The following is a 13,895-nucleotide window of genomic DNA, read 5'->3' on the forward strand; positions in this document are numbered from 1 at the left end:
CATAATTTTGGTAGTGCTGACCATAAAGTGCTGACGCAACAACAATCACCGTTATATGTTATTTCATACAAACAATTTTGTATCACATATACACGCTTGTTTCACAAATAGTTCCTTTCTTTATATCTCCAGAGATTTTAATAATACTTCAAAATTTACATTTACTGTTATAAAGTCTGTATTTTTTTTTATAAACAGAAAAATATATCAGGGAGTCAATTTTTACTCAACATCATATATGTAGATTGATTAGTTGTTGTACAAGTCTACATAGCTGAATGAATCAGTTACCGTATTCAACCCAATAAGCGCACAGGGCGTTTAAAAAATTGAGAAAAAAAATGAATAGGTACTTAATTATTGCAAACATATACAGTTTTGGTCTTTATTTATGCCCAGAGGCCTCAAAAGTGGGAGAAGTGCTTTATATAGGGACATGGGGCTTATAGTTATTGGGCCGAATCCGGTATGTGATATATAAGGATTAAAATGAGATATAAGACAACATCAAAGAGATATGTTTTACAAATAATTTTATTTCATTGTTAACAAGCATGAATGTTTTGAAGGAGAAGCAGCAGAAAAGTGGATTTCTTTGTTACATTCTCGTCTCCAGAATAATATTGCAGTCACTATATTAAACAGGACTAGAATCTGACTTTAATTTCATAAATATAAACTATAAACTTGTCTGACAGATTCCTCATGTCAAACCTATCAGATACTGGCATCTCTCCTATTACAGAGTTGTCTCCCCTTGTGGGTAAGTAATTATGGTTACATTCTGTGTGAGTGTGACATCACAATTTTTTAGCTGATAATGATACTCATACTTGTGTCACAATGGATACCTACCATTAAGAGCAGATAACTCTGTAATATACACAAGAAAAATAACAGTCAAATTCAAATAACAATGAAGTTCCTTTAAGGACTAGCTGTTTCATTCCATCCAAGTTTTGTAAAATGAGGGTCAATAACAAAAAAGTGTACTTTTGTTTTCTGACCACAATTCATAACACATATTAATCATGTACATTGTTCAATGAGGCTCTGTATTTGATAACATGTAACAGCAAGTTATTCTACTTTACTGACAGTAAGAGCTAGGCTACCCAAGGTTGCCTACACTAAATGTGTTTTCTGGAGAGAAAGAGTTAAATCTACAGAGAACATTGCCTTAAGGAAAAACCTTTCACTCGGGTTGTGATATCCCTGTCCACTTGACAGACCCATGTAATATTCTATTAGTCTTCAGGTAAATATATTCAAGACAAATTATCTGAATATGCTTCTCAAAAATGTGCATATACTATCAAAGATTAATTTGGTATTTCATGTTTTTCCTCTTTCTTATTTCTCTGAATAGATCTGTGATTATATTTGGTCATCTTTTTGGAGTAATATGATGTAGATGATTTATAGCATATGTTGACCACACAGCAAACACTGACCATATCACTGCAAGCTGATTCACAAGACATTTACAATAATAATATAAATGATCTTGATAATTGTACAACATTATTGGAAAAAAAAGTTGATATGAGGAGGAAAATTCTCAAACCTTCCAATTCTACATCTATTAGTACATGCAATTGATATTAAATCACCAAATTGATAACAAAATTAAGTAGACTACCATAGAATAACATCACCAATTAAAGTTAAAAATTAACAACTTTCATTCATACACATATAGTTTTGTAGTTAAAAGATCCCGGTGAGGCTATCTTATTGTCTTTAGAAAGTCTATTTGCAGAATAAACTGCATTTATGAAGAAAATTGCACATCAATGATTGCAGTTATTTTATCAACAGTATCCAACCTCGAGTTTTAAATCATATTTTTGATGTTGGAATAAAACAATCTTGAAACCTATACTGTTTTATGTTATGAACCTTGATGTTTTCACACTTCATTGTGAGGAATAGGGCTAGGGGAGAAAATCACAATTCCAAAACCATGATAAACATCCTTCCATGCAATAAATTATCATTAAAATTTATCTTTTTTAAAATAACTGATTAATATTTGACACTAAATATAAGCAATTTTGTTTCTATTTGTTACAACTATGGAAATATTTGGAAATAGTTTCTCATCTCTGAGAATTATCATGATCAAAAACATGTAAAATCTTCATAATGGAAATTAGTTGTGAACATGGGAATCATTTTCTTCTTTCGTTATCTTAACACTTTATTAGACACCTACAGAACTTGTTTTATGAATATATGTTTAATATATAGAATAACACAAAAATTCAAAGTCACATTTAAACCAAAATAAGCAACAAAAAGGCTAATTAACAAAACAATTAAAATTTAAAGAAAGGTCCTTAGTCTAACCTAATTAAAAAAATATGATTCAAATCAACAATGTTTTATTTTATGTCATTGAAAATCATTGTGTGGAGACATTCTGCTTTGAAACACAACATTTATTAATGAATTAAAAAAAAATTAAAAAAAAAATGATTATAAACTTAGTCTTCTAAGTAGGAAAGTAATTTTATTTACAGTATAAATTATTTATGTTCTAGTTCTAAGTGCTTTCCGTTAATGTCATTTTCTTGATCGTTTATATATTGCTAAGATTGCAGACAGATTTTCTTCATAATCTAAGATATTCATAACTTGTACATGGCAAGGACACCACATGTAAAGACTTTTGTTTCACAGTACATATATTACATGTATTAATTTCACAGGAATAAATGAGTATTAAAATGAGAAGTAAAAGAACTTGCATACCTTTTACCAACATCTGTTTTTGTGCAATGATGAATTGTAGGCTTATTAATCAAATAAACAAATTAGGAGCCATTTTTAAAATGCTCACAATGGTCAATATTAAACAATGTAAACATTCAGCTACAGTGTAATTTTGAGATGTTTTGACCTGATAGTTCAAATGTGCACAAAGCGTTGTGTCCTATGACTGATCATTATCAATTCTTTGAATTTGTGAAATAAAGTTAAAGGGACTAAAAATGTGTTCAATTAGACCTATACAAACTTTAGTGAATTAACACTTTCATTTCTAATCCATAACCTGTATCTTGGTAGAAATAAGGATGTCACATTCTATGGAATCTGATATTATTTTAACATTATTATGTCACATAGGACCAACATCACAACGAAATCAACTTGAATAGTTACACTGAGGCTGTAAAATGCCATCACTTTGAGTATTATTAACGTTTGGTATATTTGGTCCCGAGTCACAACCCTGATTGTCCGTCCGACTATCTATTGTCTCCATTGGTTCTGCGACGGTTTGATCCAAGCCCTCTTTCACAGTGTTGGTACATTCTAATGTAGAAACGGAAGCTACAGAGATTCGTTCTGGTAACATAGGAGACGGTAAATCTACACAAATTTCAGCGTCAATGTCTGCCTTTGTTTTAGCTGGTCGTATAATTAAAGGTGTACGGTCCAACACATTCTGTATTTCCTGTTTAAAGCTCTCCTTGAATTCTCTCATGTCCTGCTGCAGTTGTAGTGTGTCTGCCATCACTTTCTCCTGCCTCTGTTTTAAATCCGCCAGAGTTTTGAGGTTTTCGTACATCAGGCGAAGCCCCTCACACATGTATTCGTTACCAACTTGTGGTGGAACAGCCTCTCCAGACATGTAGCGGTCAAACTGTTCCTGAGTCAGAGCCAGTGATTCTGCGCCAAGGCTCTCAATGAAGGCTACAGCACAACACTGGGGAGAAAGGAAACACTTTATTATTAAATATGTTGAAATACATGTACAAATGACGTAAGTTTTTTGCCCAGATTTACAAATCATGAATCTGTGATCTATGTTTAATGGTACGAATACTCAGAATACTTCAGCAGATCAAAATCAGACAGATTTGTACATAAGGTCTTAACCAGTATTATAAAACTGGGTTTGTTTGTTTTAGTATTACAGCTCATCAACAGATAAAACAGCTGTTGATGGGGTGTAAAAATAACTAAAACAAACCAAGAAATGAAATAAGACATGGGCTTGGTGGTACATAACAGGAGATAACATACATTGGTACCATAGCTTCTCTCACAAAGAAGGAACATTCAATGTTAGATTCTAAACATTGTTTAAGACTACTAATGTTAGACAAAATTAACATAACGGTACCTACACACTCCAATATAACACTTACCAGGTTTGTGAAGTAGTACCCAGCCTCTCCACTCATCAGTCGACTGGGGTTGGCGAATCGTGTAATATACTGTATGTTAGAGTGAAGCAGTGGTGGGTTAGCCTTCAGTACCACGTAGATCAGAGCTGGCAGGAAGTCATCGGCATTAGCGGGGCCTGATTTGGACTGTTTTATCACCTCAAATATACACTTACAACAATTGACTACACACACAAGCTTATCTGGGGGAGACTTCTTAGCATTCATGTCTATGATCTCTGTAAAACAAGTTTGTTATTGGGTAATTAATACAATATGGTTTACAATCAACACTCAATTTCATGCAGTAGATGTATGTTTTGTTGTTAAAACTTCTACTACAATTTTTCGTCAAATAAGAAATTTTTGTAGGACATTGATGCGAAATGCCATTACCCCCATATGAAATCAGAATGGGACAACAAGGGATGTGATGTCAACTTGATGTGATAGAACATGACTAACCCAACGTTCATAATGGCGGTAATCAAGTTAAAGCATTATCCACAATACCTTCGCCTTCAATTGTCCCAGAACATCTTTATCTTTTCTAGGGAACACAAACCCAATACATGTATTGACCCTTACTTGTGATGGTGCTTTCAGACACTGGTATCATGGTATCACCCCTGACTTCATAGCGAGAGGATTATGTTAAAATGCTAAATGATCAGGACACCCTCATCTACAATATCATCCCTTACAGGGAGCATCAACCCAATATTTCCCCTTACCTGTAATGGCCTTATCAACTAGCTGTCGGACACTGGTATTTCCCCTTACCTGTAATGGCCTTATCGACTAGCTGTCGGACACTGGTATTTCCCCTTACCTGTGATGGCCTTATCGACTAGCTGTCGGACACTGGTATTTCCCCTTACCTGTAATGGCCTTATCGACTAGCTGTCGGACACTGGTATTTCCCCTTACCTGTAATGGCCTTATTGACTAGCTGTTGGACACTGGTATTTCCCCTTACCTGTGATGGCCTTATTGACTAGCTGTCGGACACTGGTATTTCCCCTTACCTGTAATGGCCTTATTGACTAGCTGTCGGACACTGGTATTTCCCCTTACCTGTGATGGCCTTATCGACTAGCTGTCGACCACTGGTTATTTCCCCTTACCTGTGATGGCCTTATCGACTAGCTGTTGGACACTGGTATTTCCCTTTACCTGTGATGGCCTTATCGACTAGCTGTTGGACACTGGTATTTCCCTTTACCTGTAATGGCCTTATTGACTAGCTGTTGGACACTGGTATTTCCCCTTACCTGTAATGGCCTTATCGACTAGCTGTCGGACACTGGTATTTCCCTTTACCTGTAATAGCCTTATCGACTAGGTGTCGGACACTGGTATTTCCCCTTACCTGTAATGGCCTTATCGACTAGGTGTCGGACACTGGTATTTCCCTTTACCTGTAATGGCCTTATTGACTAGCTGTAGGAAACTGGTATTTCCCTTTACCTGTAATGGCCTTATTGACTAGCTGTAGGACACTGGTATTTCCCCTTACCTGTAATGGCCTTATCGACTAGCTGTAGGACACTGGTATTTCCCCTTACCTGTAATGGCCTTATCGACTAGCTGTAGGACACTGGTATTTCCCCTTACCTGTAATGGCCTTATCGACTAGCTGTAGGACACTGGTATTTCCCTTTACCTGTAATGGCCTTATTGACTAGCTGTTGGACACTGGTATTTCATTTACCTGTAATGGCCTTATTGACTAGCTGTTGGACACTGGTATTTCCCCTTACCTGTAATGGCCTTATCGACTAGGTGTCAGACACTGGTATTTCCCTTTACCTGTAATGGCTTATTGACTACCTGTCGGACACTGGTATTTCCCCTTACCTGTAATGGCCTTATCGACTAGCTGTAGGACACTGGTATTTCCCCTTACCTGTAATGGCCTTATTGACTAGCTGTAGGACACTGGTATTTCCCCTTACCTGTGATGGCCTTATCGACTAGCTGTAGGACACTGGTATTTCCCCTTACCTGTGATGGCCTTATCGACTAGCTGTCGGACACTGGTATTTCCCCTTACCTGTAATGGCCTTATCGACTAGCTGTAGGACACTGGTATTTCCCTTTACCTGTAATGGCCTTATTGACTAGCTGTAGGACACTGGTATTTCCCCTTACCTGTAATGGCCTTATCGACTAGCTGTCGGACACTGGTATTTCCCCTTACCTGTGATGGCCTTATTGACTAGCTGTCGGACACTGGTATTTCCCCTTACCTGTGATGGCCTTATCGACTAGCTGTCGGACACTGGTATTTCCCCTTACCTGTAATGGCCTTATTGACTAGCTGTCGGACACTGGTATTTCCCTTTACCTGTGATGGCCTTATCGACATAGTGTCAGACACTGGTATTTCCCTTTACCTGTAATGGCCTTATTGACTAGCTGTTGGACACTGGTATTTCCCTTTACCTGTAATGGCCTTATTGACTAGCTGTCGGACACTGGTATTTCCCCTTACCTGTGATGGCCTTATCGACTAGCTGTCGGACACTGGTATTTCCCCTTACCTGTGATGGCCTTATCGACTAGGTGTCGGACACTGGTATTTCCCTTTACCTGTAATGGCCTTATCGACTAGGTGTCGGACACTGGTATTTCCCTTTACCTGTAATGGCCTTATCGACTAGCTCTTGACCACTGGTATTTCCCCTTACCTGTGATGGCCTTATCGACTAGCTGTAGGACACTGGTATTTCCCCTTACCTGTGATGGCCTTATCGACTAGCTCTTGACCACTGGTATTTCCCCTTACCTGTGATGGCCTTATCGACTAGCTGTCGGACACTGGTATTTCCCCTTACCTGTGATGGCCTTATCGACTAGCTGTTGGACACTGGTATTTCCCCTTACCTGTAATGGCCTTATCGACTAGCTGTCAGACACTGGTATTTCCCCTTACCTGTGATGGCCTTATTGACTAGCTGTTGGACACTGGTATTTCCCCTTACCTGTGATGGCCTTATCGACTAGCTGTTGGACACTGGTATTTCCCCTTACCTGTAATGGCCTTATCGACTAGCTGTCGGACACTGGTATTTCCCCTTACCTGTGATGGCCTTATCGACTAGCTCTTGACCACTGGTATTTCCCCTTACCTGTAATGGCCTTATCGACTAGCTGTCAGACACTGGTATTTCCCCTTACCTGTGATGGCCTTATCGACTAGCTGTCGGACACTGGTATTTCCCCTTACCTGTAATGGCCTTATCGACTAGCCTGTCGGACCACTGGTATTTCCCCTTACCTGTAATGGCCTTATCGACTAGCTGTCGGACACTGGTATTTCCCCTTACCTGTAATGGCCTTATTGACTAGCTGTTGGACACTGGTATTTCCCTTTTTACCTGTAATGGCCTTATCGACTAGCTCTTGACCACTGGTATTTCCCCTTACCTGTAATGGCCTTATTGACTAGCTGTCAGACACTGGTATTTCCCCTTACCTGTAATGGCCTTATCGACTAGGTGTCGGACACTGGTATTTCCCTTTTTACCTGTGATGGCCGTATCGACTAGCTGTTGGACACTGGTATTTCCCCTTACCTGTAATGGCCTTATCGACTAGCTGTCGACCACTGGTATTTCCCCTTACCTGTAATGGCCTTATCGACTAGCTGTCGGACACTGGTATTTCCCCTTACCTGTGATGGCCTTATCGACTAGCTGTTGGACACTGGTATTTCCCCTTACCTGTAATGGCCTTATCGACTAGCTGTCGACCACTGGTATTTCCCCTTACCTGTAATGGCCTTATCGACTAGCTGTGGACACTGGTATTTCCCCTTACCTGTGATGGCCTTATCGACTAGCTGTGACACTGGTATTTCCCCTTACCTGTAATGGCCTTATCGACTAGCTGTTGGACACTGGTATTTCCCCTTACCTGTAATGGCCTTATCGACTAGCTGTCAGACACTGGTATTTCCCCTTACCTGTGATGGCCTTATCGACTAGCTGTTGGACACTGGTATTTCCCCTTACCTGTAATGGCCTTATCGACTAGCTGTCGACCACTGGTATTTCCCCTTACCTGTAATGGCCTTATCGACTAGCTGTCGGACACTGGTATTTCCCCTTACCTGTAATGGCCTTATCGACTAGCTGTCCAACACTGGTATTTCCCCTTACCTGTAATGGCCTTATCGACTAGCTGTCGGACACTGGTATTTCCCCTTACCTGTGATGGCCTTATCGACTAGCTGTCGGACACTGGTATTTCCCCTTACCTGTAATGGCCTTATCGACTAGCTGTCGGACACTGGTATTTCCCTTTACCTGTAATGGCCTTATTGACTAGCTGTTGGACACTGGTATTTCCCCTTACCTGTAATGGCCTTATCGACTAGCTGTCGGACACTGGTATTTCCCCTTACCTGTGATGGCCTTATCGACTAGCTGTTGGACACTGGTATTTCCCCTTACCTGTAATGGCCTTATCGACTAGCTGTCGGACACTGGTATTTCCCTTTACCTGTAATGGCCTTATTGACTAGCTGTTGGACACTGGTATTTCCCCTTACCTGTAATGGCCTTATCGACTAGCTGTTGGACACTGGTATTTCCCCTTACCTGTAATGGCCTTATCGACTAGCTGTCAGACACTGGTATTTCCCCTTACCTGTGATGGCCTTATTGACTAGCTGTTGGACACTGGTATTTCCCTTTACCTGTGATGGCCTTATCGACTAGCTGTCAGACACTGGTATTTCCCTTTACCTGTAATGGCCTTATTGACTAGCTGTTGGACACTGGTATTTCCCTTTACCTGTGATGGCCTTATCGACTAGCTGTCAGACACTGGTATTTCCCTTTACCTGTAATGGCCTTATTGACTAGCTGTAGGACACTGGTATTTCCCCTTACCTGTAATGGCCTTATCGACTAGCTGTTGACCACTGGTATTTCCCCTTACCTGTAATGGCCTTATCGACTAGCTGTCAGACACTGGTATTTCCCCTTACCTGTGATGGCCTTATCGACTAGCTGTCGGACACTGGTATTTCCCCTTACCTGTAATGTAGGACACTGGTATTTCCCCTTACCTGTAATGGCCTTATCGACTAGCTGTCGGACACTGGTATTTCCCCTTACCTGTAATGGCCTTATTGACTAGCTGTAGGACACTGGTATTTCCCCTTACCTGTAATGGCCTTATCGACTAGCTGTCAGACACTGGTATTTCCCCTTACCTGTGATTGCCTTATCGACTAGCTGTCGGACACTGGTATCGTGGTCATTGATCATGGTGTCCAGTTGTTGGGCGGTGATCCAGTGTAGACTACGGATCCGGTCCTGTATCTCAAGGTCCTTTTGTTCGTCCTGTGTGTCCGGTGTTGAGAACACACATGCATAGAGTCGCACCATAACATACCTCTCTGTAAAGTCCATCAGCTTCTCCATAGTCTCACTACTGTGCCCTGGAAATTTCAATTTCAATATATAAATGACGCTCATTTTAAAAGGTTGAGGTCACATGAACCTGCATAAATGGCTATTAAATGCACAAATATTGACTCAAACAAAAATTGATTATATTTGCTTTTCCCATGATTGACCACTCTCACTTCTGTGGAAGAACATTTATTGGCTTCAAATCCTTACAGAAAATTTGATTATTTTGTGTTAAAAAAGGTGTTTTGGAGATACCGAAAACAAGATTGACAACATGTAGACTCGACATCCCTTCACTATGAAGGCAACCTTACCAATTACAATTGTTAGCTCTTAAAATACCATTTAAATGACATAATTATTGTGACATCATGATTGTCACATCGGTCATATGACATGAGATATATGGCTGTTTGTTTAAATATTACAGATCTACACTCAATTGTGATAACTTTCATAATTTGAATTAGCAGTTCAATGTTTAGACTTACAGTTGAGACATATTTGTTAATTAAGATACATATTTACCAGTATGCATGTAGTACATGTAAATTTATATATTTCTGCGAAATGTTAGTAGCAATCTTTTTATAGACAGTATAATGTTATGAAATCATCTATACAGAAATTTTAGCCTCACTGCACATAATGAACCCATATCAAATTTTCTTCCAACAAAACATTAAATCTTTAATCATATACAGAATACTTTGAGTCAGGGCATCCAATAAAGACCCATGGTCATATGTTTTTGACTCTCAAAAAATTAGATTTGACGCTTGATTTGAGGCAAATGCCAATTTGTCATATGTTTTGACTATTCAGATTTTTGAGAAATGGTTATTTCCGTAGGGATGGGTATCACGAAAAATTTTGTATTGCGATATATCACAATACATCATAAGTGTATCATGATACGTATCATGATATTTTGGTATTATTTTTGTACAATAAGAATCGCATGTTTTTTTCTGTCAATCACCTAAAAAGAGTATGAAATAAATTTGTCAATTTATCACTTTTATTCTTGTTTTTATCTGTAAAATGCAAGATAATGTCTGTGTTACTTCTGCTCGATGTTTTGCACACACTCAGGCTACTATTGGACGGGACGCTAGCTGCAAGTGAGTCGTCAGGTTCGATGTTTTCCTAGCTATTTATTTCCCCTGTACATACTATAAGACCAAAATGCTGCCATACAACCACTTTTACTTCAGGATTTTTTACAAGGTTATAATCATCCGTGCCTATGAAGGCCGCCATTTTGAAACGTTACTAAGCACAAGATCGATCGTAATCTACGTATAACAACATCCCAAAAATCCATCTTAACCTATACATTTGGCTGAAATGTTGTTAAAACATATATTTTAGTTTTAATTTTTATATAAATGGTCATTTTTTAAATATATCCCGACAATAACGAAAATTTCACGGAAATATACGGAAAATCCAAAATGATTCCGAATGAACCGATACTTCTAAATCGTACCGCGATACATATCGTTTTCGAATTGAACTTGGGATATATCGGTATACCGATAATACCGCGCACCACTAGTAATTGACTTTTGAAACAATGAAGTGTCAAGGGTCAACTGAACGCCCTGTTGACACTATATACATTATAATGTTTCCCTAGTGGTTGGTACTGACCTTTGTAGATTGGGTTATTATTGACTCGGTCACCGAGTGTCTGGTAAAAGTCCTGTACGAACTCGGCTAGTTCCTCCACAGGAGTGTCGGACATGGTCTGGACACGCTCTACCACTGCCTTTATATGCTTAGACACATCTAGTGCTGCATTCTTTCGGATTTTCTTTAAAAATTCTGCAAACTCTGTTCCAACTTGTTGGGATTCCAGACAGACTCGACGACTAATCTCAGTAGATTTGGCCTGTTGAGGAACTTGTTGGGATTCTGTTAAAATTAATACAAAGAATACCAATGCTTCTTAAAACTCTTTTTAAAGTTTTTTAAGGATGTAACTATATTGTTGTCCTATTCCATTGGAACTTGTTGGTAAAACAAAGACAATTTTGTCTTGTTCAATTATCATATAACTATGCATTTTTTCGCAGTTTTCTGGCATGTTTTATTTTCAAGGTTACCATTGTGCATTAAGTGAACTAAAAGTTACCAATATCTAACACATGGTTAAACATCTAGATATTATTAAATATTAGATCACCAAAGCAATTAAACATCGCAGTACCAACATATCATCAATCATCAAATAGTTCTACCTTTTGATGGTGTCTTCCGAAAAATAGATTTGACAGTATGTGATCTTTTATTGGCATGTTGTGTTTTCTTCTCTTCAAATTTTGAAAATGATGCAGGGATGACACTGAAACCACCAAAGTCTGACCTGCATAAGAAAAGAGATCATAACATGCTTCATAGTATAATATGTAACATATATATATACACACTGAATAAACATAAACATTTTGGTTTGAAGAGTCCTTATATAGCTGGTTATTTTTGCAAGTTAAAAAAATTTAGATTTTAACCTAAAACAAGGAAACAAATTTAGCAAATTAACATTTGGCAATTATATTTATCACATCACTAGCCTGTCCAGTCATATCATAAATATCGTAATACACATGTGTAATAAAATAATTATGATGTCACAGGTAGTTTTGACGTCATAATATATATATGATGTCGCATGATTGCCCCAGTAGATGAAAACATCACATCCGAACGGGATTGCTACTGTTTTATAAAGTAACAAAAGCGTAAGTTTTACTTATATTTGTATTATTCAAAGTTATATTATAAATAGACTCTTACACTAGTGACTATGTAATATGAAATTTATCAAACTCGCTAAATTATATGATTTGCCTAAAGGCTTGTGTCATATCAAAATATTGAACTTGTTTGATATATTTCATATCAAATAGTCACACATGCAATATCCTCTATAAATCCCACATTTCTCAATATGCCACACCAATTTCCGCAGCCAAAGCAAAGTCCTGCAAATTTTTGACAATATCATCATTTCCACTAAAATACCTGGCTATACAGTATTGATCAGTTCATGGAATGCATTAGTTTTAACCAGTTCTAAAGCAATCTGATTCCAAGATATATATACATATATAAATGTTTACAGTCAAGCTTTTAAATTATCATTATCATATAAACTTTCAAATCTGATGTCTCATTTGACTCTGGAAATACTCAAAGGATTTAAAAACCACTGAACAACATTACCCTTTAGACTTTTCAGCTTTTGGCTGTTTCATAGTGTCATGCTCAGCTTGTGCTTGCTTGGCCTTTTGGTAGACTTCTTTATGGCATTTGGAACAGAACCCCTGCCACGCTGGGTTACCATAGAAACCGCAACCATTTTTGCACAAAAGATCAGATTTGTCAATATGGATCTTTTTATTATGGCTTGCTTTACGTGAGGAACTCATGTTGTTTTATTGGCAGTACTTAGCAATATTCCTGGTGACAGCTTATATAAGTGTCATGGCCATTGACTGTCAGCAACTAGATCTGTTGAGAGAGGGACAATTAATGCATTACAATAATAATCACAAAGGTAAGAGATTTTGTGATAAATCTTATCACTGTCAAAATTATTTTTTGTTGGATATCTTTTATTTTATATCTAATTTTACGTGGCATCATTTTCAAATTTCTACTTTGTCTTTTTTTATGTATAGCACTTCGGAGTCAATGTACGTTTTTGTATGAGCTTACACTCGGTACAGTATAAATTAAGCTCTAGATAGTAGATATAGGATAGTATAGTAAAATTGTGTTTAATGGTGATAAGTTTGATAGGATAAATAGTAAATATTACATTTATTATGAAGTAAGTTATAATCTTGATTCATTGTCAAGGATTGCCACAATAATTTTTGTCATTTGATTCTGACTCAGCGAACAACAACTGAACTGACAACAGAAATTTTTATGTTTACAAAAGTATATAGCGCAGATAAAAAGTATATAAATGATACTTACAAAGTACCCGAGACTTAGATGATTCGTGGCCGACTAATATTATCGATCACACAGCAACAGTCAGCAGATATAGGCTAGCCAGTCTGCAGCTTTCTCGTCACATGAATAAACTCTAAGGGTCAAGGTCACATTGTATCGATTGACAGGAGTCAGCAGCTATACCTGAAATATTAGTTTCGTATTTAGGGTTCGTTTCTTTTTGAGAATAGTGCATATTTTATAAATAAAAAATCAATAAATAAAACAATTTAGAAAGGACTTATTAAGCCACGTACCGTTGATTTTGTAGATCGAG

General features: G+C 37.7%; 1 protein-coding gene across 1 annotated transcript; it reads right to left on the minus strand.

The window, feature by feature from the left end:
• Nucleotides 1-518: 518 nt before the first annotated feature.
• Nucleotides 519-13,756, minus strand: LOC138332336 (rab5 GDP/GTP exchange factor-like). Its single transcript, XM_069280394.1, has 7 exons — nucleotides 13,601-13,756; nucleotides 12,839-13,126; nucleotides 11,854-11,978; nucleotides 11,264-11,527; nucleotides 9,406-9,633; nucleotides 4,161-4,417; nucleotides 519-3,715 (listed from the first exon to the last, which is right to left on the minus strand). The coding sequence occupies exons 2-7, from the start codon at nucleotides 13,042-13,044 to the stop codon at nucleotides 3,152-3,154; spliced, it is 1,644 nt and encodes a 547-aa protein (XP_069136495.1). The 5' UTR covers nucleotides 13,045-13,126; nucleotides 13,601-13,756; the 3' UTR covers nucleotides 519-3,151.
• Between the last annotated feature and the right edge of the window lie 139 nt (nucleotides 13,757-13,895).

This window comes from Argopecten irradians, chromosome 9, assembly GCF_041381155.1.
Source record: "Argopecten irradians isolate NY chromosome 9, Ai_NY, whole genome shotgun sequence".
Taxonomy (NCBI): domain Eukaryota; kingdom Metazoa; phylum Mollusca; class Bivalvia; order Pectinida; family Pectinidae; genus Argopecten; species Argopecten irradians.